General features: G+C 54.8%; 2 protein-coding genes and 1 pseudogene across 2 annotated transcripts in view; 1 reads left to right on the forward strand and 2 right to left on the reverse strand.

Moving 5' to 3' along the window:
• LOC141725778 (uncharacterized) overlaps positions 1 to 4,665 on the reverse strand; it is a 349,911-nt pseudogene extending 345,246 nt beyond the window's left edge.
• The window catches only part of LOC141725815 (uncharacterized), a 150,169-nt gene that overhangs the window by 34,531 nt on the left and 97,899 nt on the right, over positions 1 to 17,739 (forward strand). The window lies entirely within an intron of this gene.
• On the reverse strand, positions 5,081 to 7,505 carry LOC141725751 (class II histocompatibility antigen, B-L beta chain-like). The gene is made up of 4 exons (XM_074529784.1): positions 7,421 to 7,505; positions 6,685 to 6,954; positions 5,709 to 5,993; positions 5,081 to 5,370 (listed from the first exon to the last, which is right to left on the reverse strand). The coding sequence occupies exons 1-4, from the start codon at positions 7,503 to 7,505 to the stop codon at positions 5,081 to 5,083; spliced, it is 930 nt and encodes a 309-aa protein (XP_074385885.1).

Here is a 17,739-nt window from a genome sequence, read left to right on the forward strand (position 1 = left end):
CTGAGGAGGCTGCAGGAGGGGCACAACAAGGCCCTGCAGCACTTGGGCACAAAGGCACAGCAGGTGAGTGCAAGAAGGGAGCAGCAAAAGGCCAAGCTGAAGGCAAAGGCCAGGGCACAGTTCCTACAGCCCCTGAGGGATCAACCCCAGGGCCCAAGGGGGCCCCAGCACCCAGGGCACGGCTCGGCCACAAGCACCTGGCACAGGCATTGCCCTCCTCGGCAGGGGAGAGCCCACCCAAACAGCCCCTGGCAAGGAACCAGGGCTCCAGCTGCAGGGCACAAGGACACTGCAAGCACAGACAGCAGCACCCTCAGCACCAGCAAGTCCACCCCTTGATGGACATGGATTGGCAGGGCTGTCACAGCTCCCATCACACCAGGGACCCTCCACACTGCAGCCCTTGAGAACATTCAGGGTGGGTCTGCATTGAGAGGAGGCATTTCCTGATGGACACAGGGGCCTCTCAATCCACTCTGATTCTTAGAAATAAAAGGGAAAATAGTAGCGGAATATTTTAATTTTTGAGGGAATGAGTGGGAAAGATGAGCAGGTATGATTTCTTCAACCACTATTAGAAGCTGTGGGGGATAGGTTTGAATAACATGAATTACCTTTTCTTTCTCCTGTGATTGCAATTACCTAGGAAGGAATTTGAGAGCTGGATTTTAATACTGTAAAAGGGGATACAGACGCTAGTTCTATTCAACCTTTGTGCCAAAATCTGACAAGGCCCATGCTGAAGTGAACCCAGAAGTGTGGGCAGCCTCAGGGAAATAGGGAAAATTAGATATGGAGCCTCTACAAATTACTTTAAAGAAACCAGGACAAGCAATATCCTGTTCCAAGAGAGGGAAGGAAGGGCTCACAGCCTGGTACTGAGTCCCTGTTAAAGGCAGGGCTTTTGGAGCCAAGGATGGCTCCCTACAACACTCCTATCCTGCCAGTCAACGAACTGGATGGATGGACAGGAGGAGGAATCACAGAATTTTCAAGTGCTAAAATGACGATTAACTGAGGTGGCTGGCCTGGGCCTTCCACACGGGGAAAAAGAATTTGAATTATAGGTGGATGTTAAATAAGGTCATGCCAAAGGAATTCTTGAGCTAAAATGCTTCACCCAGTGGCCAGAAAGTGGCCTCATTGCAAAATTGTGCAGCCACAGCTTTCATGGGAACTGTGGCCTGAAAACTGATGACAACAGGACGATCTCCTAGAGTTCAAGTCTGGCATCAAGGTAAAGCTCTGACAACCAAAACAGCCTCTAAATGGATGAGCAAGGCTTGGTTATTACAGTATGAAACTTGTTCAGTGGCACAGGAGGATTTAGAACTGAGGACAGGGCAAGGGTTTAACCCAGCCTCCTGTTTGAACAGCCTGGAGAGGGGCTGGCAAGGAACCCAGGACTGCACTCAAGGGACAGAGCTCCAGACACAGGCTGGGACAGATTGATGATGGGACATTCCCTGGCCTGAGGGAGAAAATGTGTTTGTGGATGGCTCTGCAAGGGCAGCAGAAGGGAAAAGAGCTACAAGACAGGCTGTTATTAAGGAAGGGCAATCAGACACAGCGCAGGTCACCGCCCCATGCTCAGCTCAACCCGCGCAGCTCTGGGTGCTTGTGAGAGCCTGGCACTGAAATGCCCTGAGCAGGAAGGCTTCAATATCTTCTGCTGACACCATGGCACCTAACAGGGGGGCAAAAGCAATTCTCACTGCTTCAGCAACCACTGGAGCAGATATCAAGGCACATTCTCCCACAGCAAGCTGGGCTGGCACAGAGCCTGCCCTGGCACTTTGCTGCTGCCAACACCCAGCCAGGACATCGGCTCCTGCCTAAGGAGTGCAAAGCAGCACCACTGGTGGCCAAGGGGCCCATGCCAAGTGTCCCTGAGGCCAGAAACAGCCGCCAGCACAGCTCAACACGGGGGGACCCCTCAGCCTGGCCTCAAGGGCTCTGAAGCCCCGGAGATTTGCACTTCCCGCCTGCAGCAGGAGGATGGGAGGCCGCCCCTGAGCCTGCCCTGAAGGCAATGCAGCAGCAGCCAGGGCTCCACAGCGGGCCAAGCCCCTGCGCCTGCCCACAGATCCTCGGCTGGAATCCTCTGCAATCCTGGCCACCCTCCTCTGCCATCTCCAGCCACCGGGGCCAAGCCTTGCTGCCACTGCTGCAGCTTCAGCGCTGCCTGGGCCTGCACTGCCACAGCTGCTGGGGAACACCAGGGCACAATTCCACTCTGGGGCTCACTCACACCCACACTCTGGGCTGCCTGCCATTGCACTGCTGAAAAATGTACCGAGTTTGGTTCTTTTAAACCTTATTTCTCTGCTCAGGCTTGGTTTGTCTGTGCCTTGGGGAAATGAATTTTTAAGGTTGTATTTAAGGGATGTTACACCACTCAACAGAGATGAGTTTAACATCCCAACAGACTGGGAACAGCTCAAAAGACACCCACAGAGATAACGACCAGCAACAAAACATCAACATTGCCCAGCAGCAGGAAGTGAAGCTCCATTCCAGGCACCCTGCAGAGGAGCTTTAGAAATGCAAATGAACACTGCTGGGCAAAGTGTGGACAATGCACCTGGGTCTCTTGCCGGGGCAGGAATTGGGCTGATTCCCTCTGCCCCTCACCCCAAGCTCTGCCTGCTGGCACTGATGGAATTTGCACAGCTCAAGGCAGAGCCCAGGGGGAGGATATCTGACCCTGCAACACAAACGGGTGAAGCTGCAAAAGGAAACAGCACATGGACAATGTTGGGAAAACTTCACTTTAAATAATTGGGGGGAATCATCCCTCGTCCCACTCCAACGTGCTGTCACTGTCTGTGTTATATAGGGTATATTAGAGCAGTGGGGTTTTTTTGCTACCAAAAATTGAGGGAAATCAGTTGGGAATCCAAGGACTTGATTATTTATTTAGAGAAAAGCAGTCAACTGATGCAGCCCTGGCTGGAGAGAGCAGCCAAAAAGGGGGAAAAGATGACCGGCCAGGAAAACAAATCCTACAAGACCATGGACCAGGCCCTGGGAACCCGAACCAATTCATATCAGGAGCCACAGAACCCATTTCTCATTCCAATTGCATCATTAGATTACAAGCTGCCCTCGCTATAATAACCAACCAGACAGCTCCAGCTCCTGACCTTCCTGCCGACCAATCCACTGAAATGAGGAACCCAACACTTAACCATGGGATGGGATCAGATCATCTGTTAGCAGAAAGAGGAGGAGTTTGTGGGCATTTGAATTATTCAAAATGCTGTTGGCAAAAAGATGCCAAAGGAAAAGTGGTGAAAAAAAAAAAAAAAAACAAACTGAAAACGACAGAAAAATTAAGCAGCTCATGTATTGGTCCAAACGTGGAAAGGATGGGAAGGGGACACGGTTTTGTAGCTCCCTGGCAGACCATGGGTTAAACGAATGCTGTTTCTCCTCGGATGTGCTACAGCAACTCTCATCTTTTTACCGTGCTCCACACCTTGAGAGTGCAGCTCATTCAGTAGGTGAGCGAGGCACCAGGGATTTGTAGATAAGGAAGTAACTGGGGGAAACCACCAGCTTCAATAAATGTTACTAATTAAAAAGGACTGCTGCTCACAGAAAGTCCCGGTGAATTCCTGAAATTCCAGAAGAACAAAGACTTAACTAAGCCGTGATTATCGGATGTTATACGAAAGTGGGGGTGCACAATAACGAGGACATGCCGTTGGCGGATCGGGAGGTCTGAACCTTCCAAGCACCTCAGCCAGTGGGCAAAGGGAGAGGGAGATGAGCCCGGGAAAATGAGGATACAAAGGAGGCTGCGAACTACAACAATGGCAGAGAGCGCACGACAAATGCCCCACGGCCTCTCCCTCTGCTCAGCAATAAAGTCACTTTTACAGGACTCCTCTGTCTCCTCTGGGCACAGAAACCTCCGGCCACGGGAATTTCCCCGCACAGCCCCGGGCACAGGGCAGCCCCCTCTGTCCCAGCCACAGCAACCGGGCCGAGCCAGCGCTGCTCCGGCAGCGGCTCCTGCCGAGGCAGCGGCCGCAAGGAGACCGCGGGCAGCCGCTCCCGCAGCGCCCTCACGCCAGCGGCAACACGGGCCGGACACGGCACAACCAACCCGCCCGAGCCCCCTGCCGCCCCCGAGGCCCGCAGCCAGCCCCGAGCCCCCGCACAACCCAGCGCGGTTCCCACCTGCGCTGCGGCCGCCTCCGAGCTCCGCCAACGCCTCACCGCGCTCCGGCCGCTGCCGCCACTCGCGGGACCGCACACAGGCTCGGACAATGGCGGCGCTTCCAGCAACCGCTGCCCTCAGCCCGCCCCCGGGGCCCTGCCCCGCCCCGCTCCCACCAATCAGCGCGCCACAACCACGACTGACGGCACCATCGCCCAATCGCAGTCAGGGGCGGGCTCTGCACACGGCACAGCCCCGCCTCACGCTCTCAGGGCCCCCCGGGCTGCGTGAGGGCACAGCCGGATAGCAGGAGGAGGGATGGAGCAGGAGGAGCACGTGTTGCTGCCTGCGGATCCCGCAGTGCCCCGGGTCGGGACCAGCTCCGTGCCCCCCTCCAGTTCCACCTCCCGTTGGACGATCCGCGCTGGATAATCCCGAGTGACCCCCAGGGTCACAGCTCCCCGTGTTGGGAACACTCCTGGCTGCGGGTTCCACATCTTCCCGGCCCCCCTGGGGACACCTCGATGAAGGCCGGGGGATCCCCGCTACTTTTCCTGTTTCTGCTCCTCTCCTCATCTCCCCCTTCTCTTCCTCCCGCCTCTCCCTCCCGGTTCAATCGTTCCTCCCGCTCCTCCTCCCCCCTCCTTCCCCTCATCTCTCTCTCACGTCCCCCCCTCCTTCCTCCTTCTCTTTCGTCCTCTTCCTCCTCCCGCTACCCCCGGGCCCAGCCCCCACCCTTTGTCCCCCTCCCTTTGCCCAAATCCGTCCCATCGCCCCCCCCAAACCCCTCCCCATCACCCCCAATAAACGGCCCCGGGCCCAACTGGGAAGCTTTATTGGGAGCACTGGGAGCAGGCACTGGGCGGGGGCAGAGCGCCAGCGGGGCTGGGGGGACACGGGACTCCCCCAAAATCAGCGGAGCGGGGACGGAGCGGGGGTCCCGGCCGGGCCCGAGCGCACGGGGAGGGGCTGCGGCCGCCGCCGGCTCAGGAGCTCTGTGGGCAGAGAAAAGGGGGTGACACCGGGCTGGGGGCCCCGGCGGGAGCGCACACGCTCCGTCACGGGGGGGACGCCACCCCCGGAACCCGCCCTGACCTTCTTGCGCAGGGAGAAGCCGAGCCCCAGCGCCAGGAAGACCAAGCCCAAGACGAAGCCCCCAATCCACATCAATATCTTGATGCGGGCGGCGTCCGGCGGCATCTCTGGGGGGTCCGCAGGGCTCAGCCCACCCAAAACCTCTCAGCGACACACCAAGGCGCTCCGAGCGCCCCCTCCAGGCTGATTTCCGTCCCTCCCACTCGCATCCAGCATACTCCAAACCCCCTGCCTTTGCACCCAGCGCCCACAAACTCCCTCCCAGTCACACCCAGAGCCTCCCCAACCCCATCCCACCCTCCCCAGAATCCCCCAAACCCCTTCCCCGCCCTTGCCTAGGCCCCAGCCCCTCTCCCAGTCCCAGCCCGGCTCTCTCCAGCTCCCTCCCAGTGACTCCCAGCACAGCCCAGTGGCTCTGCCAGCGCCCCCAGGGGCTCCCCCGTACCCCAGTGCCGCCTCAGGGGCTGCTCCAGGCTGACGCGCTCCACCTGGCAGCTGTAGCTGAGCCCGCGCCAGGGGGGGGTTTCCAGCAGCACCAGCAGCTGGTAGGTCCAGTCCCCGTTGGGGACCACGTCGGTGGCCACCACGTGCTCCGAGAGCTCCTGCTGGCCCTGGAACCACCTCACCTGGATGGCAGCAGGGTAGAAATCCATCACGGAGCAGAGCAGGCGGCCGCGGCCGGGCTGGGAGCTCGAGGGGGGCACCAGCGAGATGGACACACTGGGGGACACTGGGAGAGACAGAGAGAGAGAGAGCGGGGACACACTGGGATCAGCTGGGGGGCACTGGGAGAGAGAAGGGAGGGCTGGGAATGGACTGAAATGGACACGGAATGACAGGGAATGGATTGGGGAACGTGGTGGGAGGGACTGGGGATGGGCTCGGATGGATTGGGAATGGTCTCAGAGGGAGTGGGAGAGACTGGGAGGGAGTTGGGTGACACAGAGAGGTGGGAAGGAATGGGGGAACTGGGAGAGAGGGTGGAGTTCTAAGAGTGAACTGTGAATGAACTGGGAAGAGACTGGGAATGGACTGGGAGAGACTGGGGAGGAACTGGGCATGGTCTTGGAGGGACTGGAATGGCACTGGGAGGGATCTTGGTGGCACTGGGAGGAACTGGGAATGAAGTGCGCGGCAGTGGGAGGCCGAGTCCGGCGCGAGGCACTCCGTGCTGCGGGTCTGCCTGGCAACAGATGAGTCATGAACATGATACGATCTCATTGGTTGCAAAGCGTCAACTTTACGGGTCGCTGAAATGGACGCGCGGGGGGGCACCGGGAGGGACTGGGAGGATCTGGAAACCCCGGGGGTCGGCACAAGGAGGGCTGAGGGCTCTGGGCCGATGCCCAGGGAGATTTTGAGGGGCTCCAGGGTCACTGGCAGGGCAGGCCCCGAGGGGACACGCTCTCCCTCGTGCTCACCTCGGCTCTCCGTGATGAACGGGGTAAAATTCTTGTACCAGCACCGGCAGAACCAGTCCACCGCAGTCCGTCTGTCCTCCATGAATACCGCATTGCTGTTCCAGCGCTTGGCCAACTTCTCCCCATAGCGGGTGAACCCCACAAAGTGCCCCACGTCGCTGTCGAACATTATGAACTGATCCCGGTTGTAGATGGATCTCTGGACGTACTTCACCTTCTCTGTGCCGTTAATGAAGTAACACTCGGACTTTGTCATCCTCTGGAACACCCCTGAGTGTGCAGGACACAGGACAGGGGGTGCTAACCCACCACCCTCTCCCAGCATCCCCAGAGCTCCGGGCCCACCCCGGATCCCCACTCCGCACCCCCTGTGCCCCACGGCTGCCATGGGACCCTCCTGCCCGCGCTGCCGCTTCCTCTTTGCCGCCCTTCCCCCATTTCCCCTTCCACATCGTCTCCCCTCCCACCTCCGGCCGCTCCCAAAATCACTTTTGGGGTCCCATTTCCCCATTTTCCCACAAATTTCCCAATCCCCAGCCCCGTCCCGCTGAGATATGGTGTCCCACCTCCGCTTTTGCCCCTTCCCCACCCTCTCCCACCGCTCCCTCTCCTCCCCCCACACCTCAGGCCCTCCCGCTCTCCCTTAGGGGGTCCCCTCCTCCTCCCCCTCCATTCCGGGTTCCCCCCTTCTCCCCCTTCTCCCCCCCTGTCCCAGCGCCTCCCGCCTCCCGCTCACCCGAGAGCTCCGCGCCCGCAGCCGGGGGGGCTCCCAGCACCACCAGTGCCACCAGCAGGGCCCCAGCTGCCGCCCCTCGCCCCATGGCCGGGGCCGGGCAGGGAGCAGCAGCCCCAAAGCAGCCGCGCTGCGCTGGGAGCGCCAGTCCGGAGCAGGGCGGGCTCGGCAGCGCCGCGCGCTCTCATTGGCTGCCGCCGCTCGTGGGAAGCGATCGGCCACGGGCTCTGCCCGGCAACCGATGAGGCAATCCAACGCCCCGAGATCTCATTGGCTTAGATGCCGCCTGCCTGCGCTCCCATTGGCTGAGGCGTTTCCGGGACGCTGCAGCCCCGGAGGGGTTTTTTTGTCGAGGGGTAACCTTGGGGCGCTGGGCAGGTGGGAGCTCAGGTGAGCCCAGCAATGCGTGCCCAGGTGCGCGGCATCTCAGGGCTGCCCGTGGTGAGCGGTGTCCCTGGCCCGATGACAGGCACCCCCAGAGCCGCTCTGTCCCTGCCCCCGCAGCCGCACAGGGACAGAAAATGGAGCCGAGGGTTCCTGCGTGGGGACAAGGACCGGGAGAGATCCCTCAGCAAATCCCACATGGGCACAACAGACCCGGCCTGGGAACACGGAGGGAATTTATTACCAACCGAATCAGCAGCACAAGGAGGAGGGGAAGAAATCTCTCCAACACCTTCCCCCTACCCAACACAGATCACCCAGAACAGGGGTCACCAGGGCTTTGCCCAACGGGGGTCACTGGGGATCATCCAGCGCGGATCCTCCCATGGGGGATGGAGCTGGAGCAGCGCACGAAGCTCTTCCCACATTCGGGACACTTGCAGGGCCTCTCCCTGGTGTGGAAGTGCTGGTGAGTGACGATCTCTGAATCCCACCTGAAGCTCTTCTGACACACCAAGAATTCCAAGGGCCCTTCCCCAGTGTGGATCTTGTGGTGCTTGCTGAGGTCGGAGGTCCCACTGAAGCTCTTCCCACATTCCCCACACTCCCAGGGCCTCTCCCCAGTGTGGATGTTCAGGTGTTCCATCAGGCTGGAGCTGGAGCTGAAACCCTTCCCGCATTCCAAGCACTTGTGGGACTTCTCCCTGCCATGAGGCTTCTCCACCAGCTCTGAGCACTGGCTGCATCTCTGGCCACCTTCCTGGCTCAGGGGGGCTCTTTCCTCCTCACCCCTCCCTGGGCTGGGTTTGCAGCCCCTCCTCGTGAGGGATCTCTGGGCTTTTCCTCCTCCTCCATCTGGCCACAGCTTGGGAATGACAAACCCTGGTTTGGGGGAAACCAAGGTGGGAGCGCCTTGGAGTAGAGGCTCCTCCAGGCCAGGTCCATCTCTAGAACTCAGCAGGAGTCTTGTGTCCATGAAAAGCTCCACATATCAAGATTTAGCCCGAAAAAACTCTCCCAGGAGTTCCCTATTGCTCATCTCTCCACTTTTGGGGTTCCAGAAGTTTCCTTTCCTTGGGATCATGGGGTCCAATGGCTCCAGGGGTTCTCCATTCTCCGGCGTCCTGCTTAGGGATGATCCAGGGGCTTTTGGGGGTCCATGGGGTCCCTTCTTCCCTGATGCTCTGCTTTGAGATCCCAGGGATCCCAGGGGTCCCTCCTCTCCAGGCTCCCCCCCTTTCCAGTCTGCCGGGTCCCCCCACTCTGGGATCGCCCCTCTCTGCTCTCCCCACTCTGGGGGTCCCAGGGGTTCCCCTCCTCTGCTCTCCCGGGGGTCCCCAGGACCAATGTCCTCCCCTGCCCATACTGGGAAATGGCCACGTGGGCCCCCAAAGATCCCCCAAGGGGCTCAGCTTTGGGCTCCTGCAAGATCCAAACCTACACTCACAGAGAAAAAAACCTCACAGGGACACCAGATGATATTTGGGGCTCAAATCCACAACCTGTGAGCTCCAAACACACCCCAATAAGAAAACCCTCTCAGGGACCCCCCGATGGATTTGGGACGAGCTCCCCCTCCCCACTCACCTGCAGGACGAGCTGGGGGCGATGGTCCCGCGGCTGCAGCCACAGGGGACACTGGAACCTCCTGTTCCTCCTGCTCCTGCTCCTGCTCCTGCTCCTGCTCCTGCTCCTGCTCTTCCTGCTCCTCCTTTTCCTCTCCCCCTCCTCCTCCTCCTCCTTCCTAATCCCACCTCCTCTCCAGTTCCTGCTTTCTGTGTGTTTAGACTGGAGAACCTTGCTTGCATTTAGAACTAGAACAAAGATCCCAGATGGAACATGGCTTGCTGCTTTTAGTCAGAAGCATCAGTGACTAAAGGTCACGTTTCCTTTGGTTCGGTGCCGTCCTTGTTCCTCCTCAGTGTTGAGGCTGGGCTATGGGGTGTCCTTGTTTGCTGCATTTTCCGAGTTCCTCTTGCACCCTTCGGGCCATAGGCTGTGCCCTGGGAGGGTTCTTTGTGCTCCTTTGTGACACAGGAGAACCTTCCAGGCGGTTTCTGCGTGAGCTGCTGCTGGGATGTCACAGGAACAGCGCCACATCCCCGTGGTGTTCCCGTTGCTGTGGGACACGGAGGCCTCAGTGCCCAGAGTGGCTCTGGGCTCGCTGCCGGAGGATCCTCCTGCCCGAGGCATTCTCAGCAGCCAGTCCAGCCCTGACGGGTGTCCTTCTGTGCTTGCAGGGCTACAGGCTGCAGACGTGTGCAGCGCAGCCAAAATGATGCAGCACGTGGCTGCTGCAGTTTGCACTCTGTACTCTGTGGCTTATTCGGGGTATTTTTTAACCCATTTGGCACGTAAGTCGAGGTTTTCCTTTGCTGCAGCATCTGTGGCTTTGGGCTTGCTGTGTGCTTTCTGTTCTTCCTCCGGAGCTGAGTTGACTTTGGAACCAAATTGCCATGAAGACACCATTGCTTTGGGAGAGCTCCTGCCAGCAGCTGCAGCTGAAAAAGGGGGTGTCTGCAGCCAGCGGGGCGTGCACAGCATCTGCAATGAGCCCTGGGGGGTTCTGTTCCCTCAAGCAGGGAGTCTGTGCCAGCAGAGCCTGGAACTCCCTCCCTTTGCTGCTCCAGCCAAGAACTGACCCAGCCCAGTATTTTGTGCTGTTCTCTTGCTTGCTGTGGGAAGGGACTGTGGCTCCTGGAGGGATGCTGTGAAAGCAAAATGCTCTCTCGGGGTTGTCTTGCTCCGTGGCATTTCCCACTTCTGGCAGTTTTTCTCCTAACAGCATCTGGTTCATGTTCCCTCTCCCGTTGCAGGGCACCTCATGTCTGGATTCCGAGCAGCTCCTCCTTTGGTGAGTGGGAAAGGAACCTTTGATATTTGGAATTGTGTAGCAAGGTGTGAGCTCGGCATGTGGCAGCCCAGTGCCAGCCTGGGAGGCTGAAGGAAAGTTCCTGTCAGTGCCTGCAGCAGCAGCAGCAGTAAAGGGATCCCCGGCAGTTTTCTCCTTTTCTGCTGAAGAGCTTTTGAAGAGCTGCAGGTCTGGTTTTGCAGGCAGAGGATTTCTTGCTGGCTTTAGCCATGGTGGAATATCAAATTCCCAACAATAAGTGGCAATGTTGATTTAAGCCCATTGGTAGTTGGAACAGCTCCAAACCCAATTTCTGCTTAGTGCAGCTGGATGTGCAGCTGAGGATAAATAAGGTGATAACTGAGATAGAACTTCCCGTCCCTCACGCTGCCGTCTGTCCACAGGGCACAAAAGCAGCACCAGCACCTCCTGGGGCTCCTTCTGCTTCCAAAGAGGAGGCCAAAGAGGAGGAAGACAGCAGTGAGCTTCCCACTGCTCTGGGGGCCGATGGTGAACTTCCCTCAGTGCCGGGAGATGACAGTGAACTTCCCGCTGCTCTGGGAGATGAGGGCGAACATCCCACGGTGTGGGAATGCAACAGCGAGGCTCCCGCGGGGTGGGACAAGGACAGGGGACATCTCCCGGCGTGGGACGAGGACGGTGGATGTGCCCTGGTGTGGGACCAGAATGGCCAAGCTCCCATGGAGTGGGATGAGGATGGAGGACATCTCCCAGTGTGGGATGAGGATGGAGGACATCCTGTGTCTTGGGAAGAGGAGAGTGGGAAGTGGACAGTGAGCATCCCTGGGCTTGGAAAGATGATAGAGAAGCTGCAGCATTTTGGGAAGAGGATGGAGAAGCTGCAGCGTTTTGGGAAGAGGGTGGAGAACCTCCCTCTGCTTGGGAAGAGGACAATGAAGCTCCCTCCGCTGTGGGATCCTGGGCTGAACATTCTGACAGCAGCACAGCCCTGCAGCCAGAGGGGAGAGGGGAGTGGTGCCTGATGCAGCTGAGTACGTCTGCTCTGTCCCTGGGTGCCCGAGCAGGTGCTGTGTGTGTGTCTGGACATCGGCTGCACCCAGGGTTGCTCTGCAGCTGAATGTCACCGAGCCATTTATTGTCCTTCCCCAGCTGACACCAAGGGGCTCACGGCCCCAGGGAGTGGGGCTGGTTCTGGCTCTGCTGCAAGGCAGTCTCTCACTCTGGGAGGGAGCGTCTTCCACGTTTTTTCTTTCAGGGAACACCGTGAGCAAGGCGGAGCCTGCCCAGAAATACCAGGAAGTGGAGCAGATTGGCCAAGGGTAAGTGCACGGCCGCTGCTTCTGCACAAGCAGGGCTGGGGGTTGTGCTGGTGCAGGATCAAGTGAGGGGTCAGGAGAGCCCCAAGCACCTTCAGACACTGGGCTACCATCCTGCTGTCTCTCAGTCCTGATCAGAATTGATAACTGTGGTCAGAAGGCGCCGTCAAATGCCCCTGAGGCTGGCAGTGTCCTGCCTGCAGCAAGGAGCAGGACCTGGAAGATCTTCTGTCCCTGGAACTGGATTGCCTAAAAGAGCAACTCACCATCTGGTGACTGTCAGAAAACAGTTCTCAAGAAGATTTCTTTCAAATATTTTCCTTCAAAAAATATCCACTGGTCAGGATTACCAACCTAATGGTTTAGAAACAGAAACCACAGATGAACTAATAAGTGCTCTACTCTAGCACAGGTAGCAGACCCCATACATTCAGTAACAGACACAGAGCTGATGCACTCTGGGGGAAAATGCATCACCTGCCTGATGGCAGGGCCCTTGTGGATCCTGCAGGTCTCAGGCAGGAAATGGAAAAGGATGAAATGCATTCTTTTCCAGTTCTTTAGACACCTGTCCGGTTTTCGGATGTTTGGATGGCCTGGAAAGGCCCGGGGTGGCCCTGGGGCAGCCCGCGCCTCAAAGGAACAGAAGAGGCTTCAGTTCCTCTCTCGGTCTCCGTGTTTACCAATTGTTTATCTAAAAGATTTTCCCTCGGCCCGACAGAGGTCCGCTCAGCAGCCAGCCATGAGCACACTCCCCTCCCCTCCGGGCGGTCACCTATCTTTATACCCAAAGTTGCGTATACAACATTTATCATTTTTCCCCAATACCTTTCACCCTTATTGCCCAGTGCACTTTTAGTAACAACCAATCTCAAAGTGCCACCATCACCACAGAAGATGGAGGAGAAGAAGAAGAAGAAGAAGGACAGGACACGCCCCAATTCCTCCATCTTACTTCTCTAAACCCCCCTGTACAGAAATCCTAAACCCTGTGTTTCACTCTCTAACTAACTAATCCCTTCACCATTCACCCCGGTGAAACCCTCCTATCCTCATACAGGTGTCGTCTCCCGTGTAGGATCAAAGTCCAGCCACCAGACACTTCTGGCAACATTCCAGGACTCCCGAGCCCCCCAAGGGTGGTCTCGGTGACTCGGCACCTCAGTCCTGAGGTGCTGAGATCCCACATCTCCCCCTTCTGTTTGCACCAAGAAAACCTCTTTTATTACCCGATTCATGGCGCGTTTTAAACATACAAATATACATGGGATGACAAGTATGAGGACTAGGAGAACTATCAAAACATAGAACCCTACCCTTAAAACTTCTCTCCAAATGGGAGAGATGTCAAAGAAATCTACCAGCTGATCGATCCATGATCCTGTGATCTCGCCAAGCTTATTTATGCTGTCTTTTATATTTTTAATACTTTCATGAATTGACTTTGAATGATCTGAGAGATTCATGCAGCACATCCCTTCAAACTCTTCACACCCATGTCCATGAGCGAGCAATAGATAATCGATTGCCGCTCTGTTTTGAAGAGTCGCCTGTCTTATACCACTAACGTCTTTTAACATGTCATCCAATGCGACAGACACAGATCGTGCATGTTTGCTCAACCAGCAACCCATGCGGTCGATCTGAGTCAAAGCCACCCCTGATGCTGTTTGAGGTGAGAAAATTGCTGTAGCAATACTTGCTTTCTTATCCCAAGAAAATACTTCGTCATTGCAATCTGCCGCATATTTTTCGATTGATCTTTTTCCTCTGTGCCTTTTCTCTCTTAGCATGTTCAAATCAGGCGACAGCATTGAAATTTCCCCAATGCTGCATGGACCTCCCGTGGCATTAGCAGCAATGCCGTGCCAAATTCTGTCCCCGCAAATTAAAAACAAACCCCGTGGCAATTGCACTGGGACTTGGATCGATCCTTCGGTAGTTTTCTCTGTATATTTACATCAAGCTGATGCATTCTTATAAAACTCATGAATGGGAGTCAAATCGATAGTTTTTGCCTTTGTGGCCTTCGGAGCTTCAAACTGCATGCAGAATTCCATTGTCATGGACCCAAAAATCTCCAATTCCTGAGGTTCTGTAGAAGCCACAGGAAGTAGATGTGTCCAAGCACACCACTCTTTCACAGGATCTTTAATGACCTGCGAAACGTTAACTGCGGAATGCCCTGGAACTGGCCATTCGTCCACTGGCAATCCAACCATGCATGCGGAAAATGGTTTTCCTGGCCTCGAATGTGTCAGGCAAATACTATCTAAATTCGCTGCTTGAGCTAAAGTCTCCCATACATTTTGCCTTGGCTGATTAACAGGTAAATCTTCTCCATTGCTTACTGCAATGAATGAAAGGATGATGCACATAAGCATCATGAAACTCATTATTTCGCTCTTATATAAAAATCCCCAAAGTCCTTAGTTTCTTTTTATTTCTCTTCGGAATCGTTCTTTCCGGTCTGAGTCTCGACTTCTGTCTGAGTACTCGTCTCTTTGTTTCTTGGATCAGCGTTCTCGCGTTCTCTCTTTCGGAATAGCTTCACGTGCCGCGCCGACACCCACTTTAGACCTCGATCTGTGGAGATACAAGCGAAACCCTTGCCCCAAGTGATTAGTTTGAAAGGGCCCTCTATTTGTCCTGTCTCTGGGTTTCTGATCAAAACTAAAGGGTTTTCCCTTAGCTTTGCCTGTGTGCTGTTTAGAAAATGTCTCACGATTGGTGGATTAGGTTCCGAGGATGAGCTATTTAGGAAATTCAACACATACAGTGCCTTATTTAATTTCATGTGAGGTGTTGCCTCTGGTTCACACCTTCTCTGTCTGTCCAGAAGGGATTTCAGGGTGTGATGTGTTCTTTCAATGATCGCTTGACTGTGGGTGAATGTGGAATACCAAAGGTGTGTTTGACACCCCATCTTTTCAGGAATTTGTCAAGCACCCTGCCTGTATACGTAGGACCATTATCTGTTTTTATCTCCTGAGGCACACCTAATGCTGCAAATGCTTGCAGAAAATATCGGCAAGCATGGTCTGCTGTTTCCCCTGCATGTGCTGAAGCAAAGACTGCACCTGAGAATGTATCCACAGAAACATGAACATTTTTGAGCCTCCCAAAAGATGGATATTTCATGACATCAGCTTGCCACAGCTGAAGACTTTGCAGCCCCCGCGGATTGATGGCTCCGGTGGAAGAAGGTGGCTGCACAAACTGACAGTCTGGACAAGCACTAATGATCTCCCTCGCCTGAGTCTTTGTGAGACGAAAGGACTCCATCAGCGCTTGCGCATTCTGATGAAAGAACGCATGACTTAACCTTGCCTGCTCAAAAATGTCCGGCAGTGTTTGCGAAATGGGCATTGTCAACCTGTCCGCTCGAGCATTTCCTTCCGCTAAAAATCCCGGAAGTGTCGTGTGTGCTCTAATGTGTGTGATAAAATACTCTCTTTCCCTGATCTCTAGCAGTGTTTTCAAGCTCGTCAGATAGGAGTATAAAACCCCATTACTGACTTCTTTCAAGAGCGAACCTTCCAATCTCTTGACCACACCCGCAACATATGCGGAATCTGTCACCAGATTGAGAGGTTGTTTGAACAACTGAAATGCTCGGACAACAGCTGCCAACTCCACAATTTGTGGAGAGCCCTGAACCATCCTCACGTCAGATTCCCAATCCCCTGTCGTTGAGTCTCTCCACGTGATCACTGACTTGTGTGTCTTCCCTGAGCCATCCGTGAACACTGTGATCCCGTCCAAAGGTTCTTCACTTATTCTTGGTTTTGTTTTATAGCATATTTGCGATTGCAGTATTCTATGTTGTGGAAAGTGGATTGTGCAAGTTCCTGGGAACGCTAACAATGCGATTAACAGGTCTTTCGATTGTTGCATTGCCCAATCGAAATAGTCTTGTTTCAAGGGTAACCTGATGATTGAGAATTCTCTTCCTGCCATTGTCAGCAACCTTGTTCTCGCCTTTATGATGATCTGTGCTGCCATCTCCAAATCTGTAAGAATTGTTTTTGCGGGCCTGTGTGGTAGGAAAATCCACTCTATGATTATCAAAGGGTCCTTTTGCAATTCGTCCCATTGGAAGATCAAACCATGGAACTGTGTTTTCTTCCCCAGCACTGCCAACTGAAAAGGCAACGTTGGAACAAATTGATGTGCCTGCCTTTTCTGTATCGCGTCTGCAACTTTCTCCAATTCCTTCTTCACTTCTTGCGTGAGTGTCCTGGGAGACCGAATGTCTGTGTCTCCTCTCAAAAGATCGAGCAACGCTGGGATGTCGCTGTTTGTGATTCCCAAAACCGGCCTCATCCAGTTGATTTCTCCCAGAAGCTGTTGCAAATCGTGCAAATTGCTGATCTTGGTGCTGATCTCCATTTTTTGAGGTTTTATTGTTCTCTCTGAAATTTTCCACCCTAGATATTTCCAAGGTGCAACCTCTTGAATCTTCGAAATGCTGATTTCCAGACCTGCCTTTTGCACCTCTGCGATCACACAGTCACGAGCTTCTTGCAGCTCCCGTTGTGTTGATGCTGCAATGAGCAAATCATCCATGTAATAAATGATCTTTACCTTTGGAAATTTCTTCCGCGCTGGTGCCAAAGCTCGTGCCACGTACCATTGACAGATCGTCAGAGAGTTTTTTAAACCTTGTGGAAGAACGACCCAATGGTACCGCTGCAGAGGCGTTTCCTTGTTGATACTCGGAACTGAAAAGGCGAATCTCGGAGCGTCATCCGGATGGAGTGGGATACTGAAAAAACAATCCTTGAGGTCAATGACCACAAGCTGCCAATCTCTGGGAATCATTGAGACAGATGGAAGTCCCAATTGAAGCGGTCCCATATCTTCTATGACTTCGTTGATCTTCCTGAGATCGTGTAACAATCTCCATTTGCCTGATAGTTTTTTCTTGATGACAAACACTGGAGAATTCCAAGGGCTGTCTGTTGGCTTGATGTGTCCTGCCTGCAATTGTTCTCGGACCAGGTTTCTCAAAGCACTCAACTTTTTCCGCTCAAGGGGCCACTGATCCACCCAAACTGGATCATCAGTTTTCCATGTCAGCTTCAGTGTGGCGAGTGCTGCAGTGACCCCTACTAAAAATCCACTTCAATCTTTGCACCCCATTGTTCCAAAAGGTCCTGACCCCAGACTGTGATCGGCTTTTGGACAATAAAAGGACGAATGATCGCCGTCTTGTCTCCTGGTCCCGTGACAACGACAGAATTCTCACTTTGCAGACACAGAGATGCTCCCCCTATGCCTGAGAGAGAACCCAATGGCGCAACCAAGCTCCAACTGTGTGGCCAAAAGATGTACGATATTACCGTTACATCCGCCCCTGTGTCGAGCATACCTCTGATCGCTATTGTTCCGTTCCCACATGTCAATTGGCATGTGAGCGTGGGTCGGTCTCGACCTATGTGCTTCACCCATGTTGCATGTACTTCAACATGTTCCTTCATAGGGAAACCTTCTTCATCGAAGATTGACATGACCTCTCCAACTGCGTGTGGCGGCAATGCGAAGGCTCTCGCAACCACAGTGTTTTCTGGTACAGTCAATGGTGGACGAAGTGCTCTTGCCAATACTGTCAACTCTGTATTTTTGTCCGCTGAGATAACTGTTGGATAGACAATGAGTCCAAGAATACTGCACTTATGTTGTCCAATTATCAAGAAATCTTGTTTCTTGTATGAGTCCCCGTGGATACCCGTTGGTATCTCCGCATGACTTTCATCTAGAAAGTATACTAATTTTGAAGCTGCCAA

The sequence above is a fragment of the Zonotrichia albicollis genome, chromosome 31 (genome assembly GCF_047830755.1).
Source record: "Zonotrichia albicollis isolate bZonAlb1 chromosome 31, bZonAlb1.hap1, whole genome shotgun sequence".
NCBI lineage: Eukaryota > Metazoa > Chordata > Aves > Passeriformes > Passerellidae > Zonotrichia > Zonotrichia albicollis.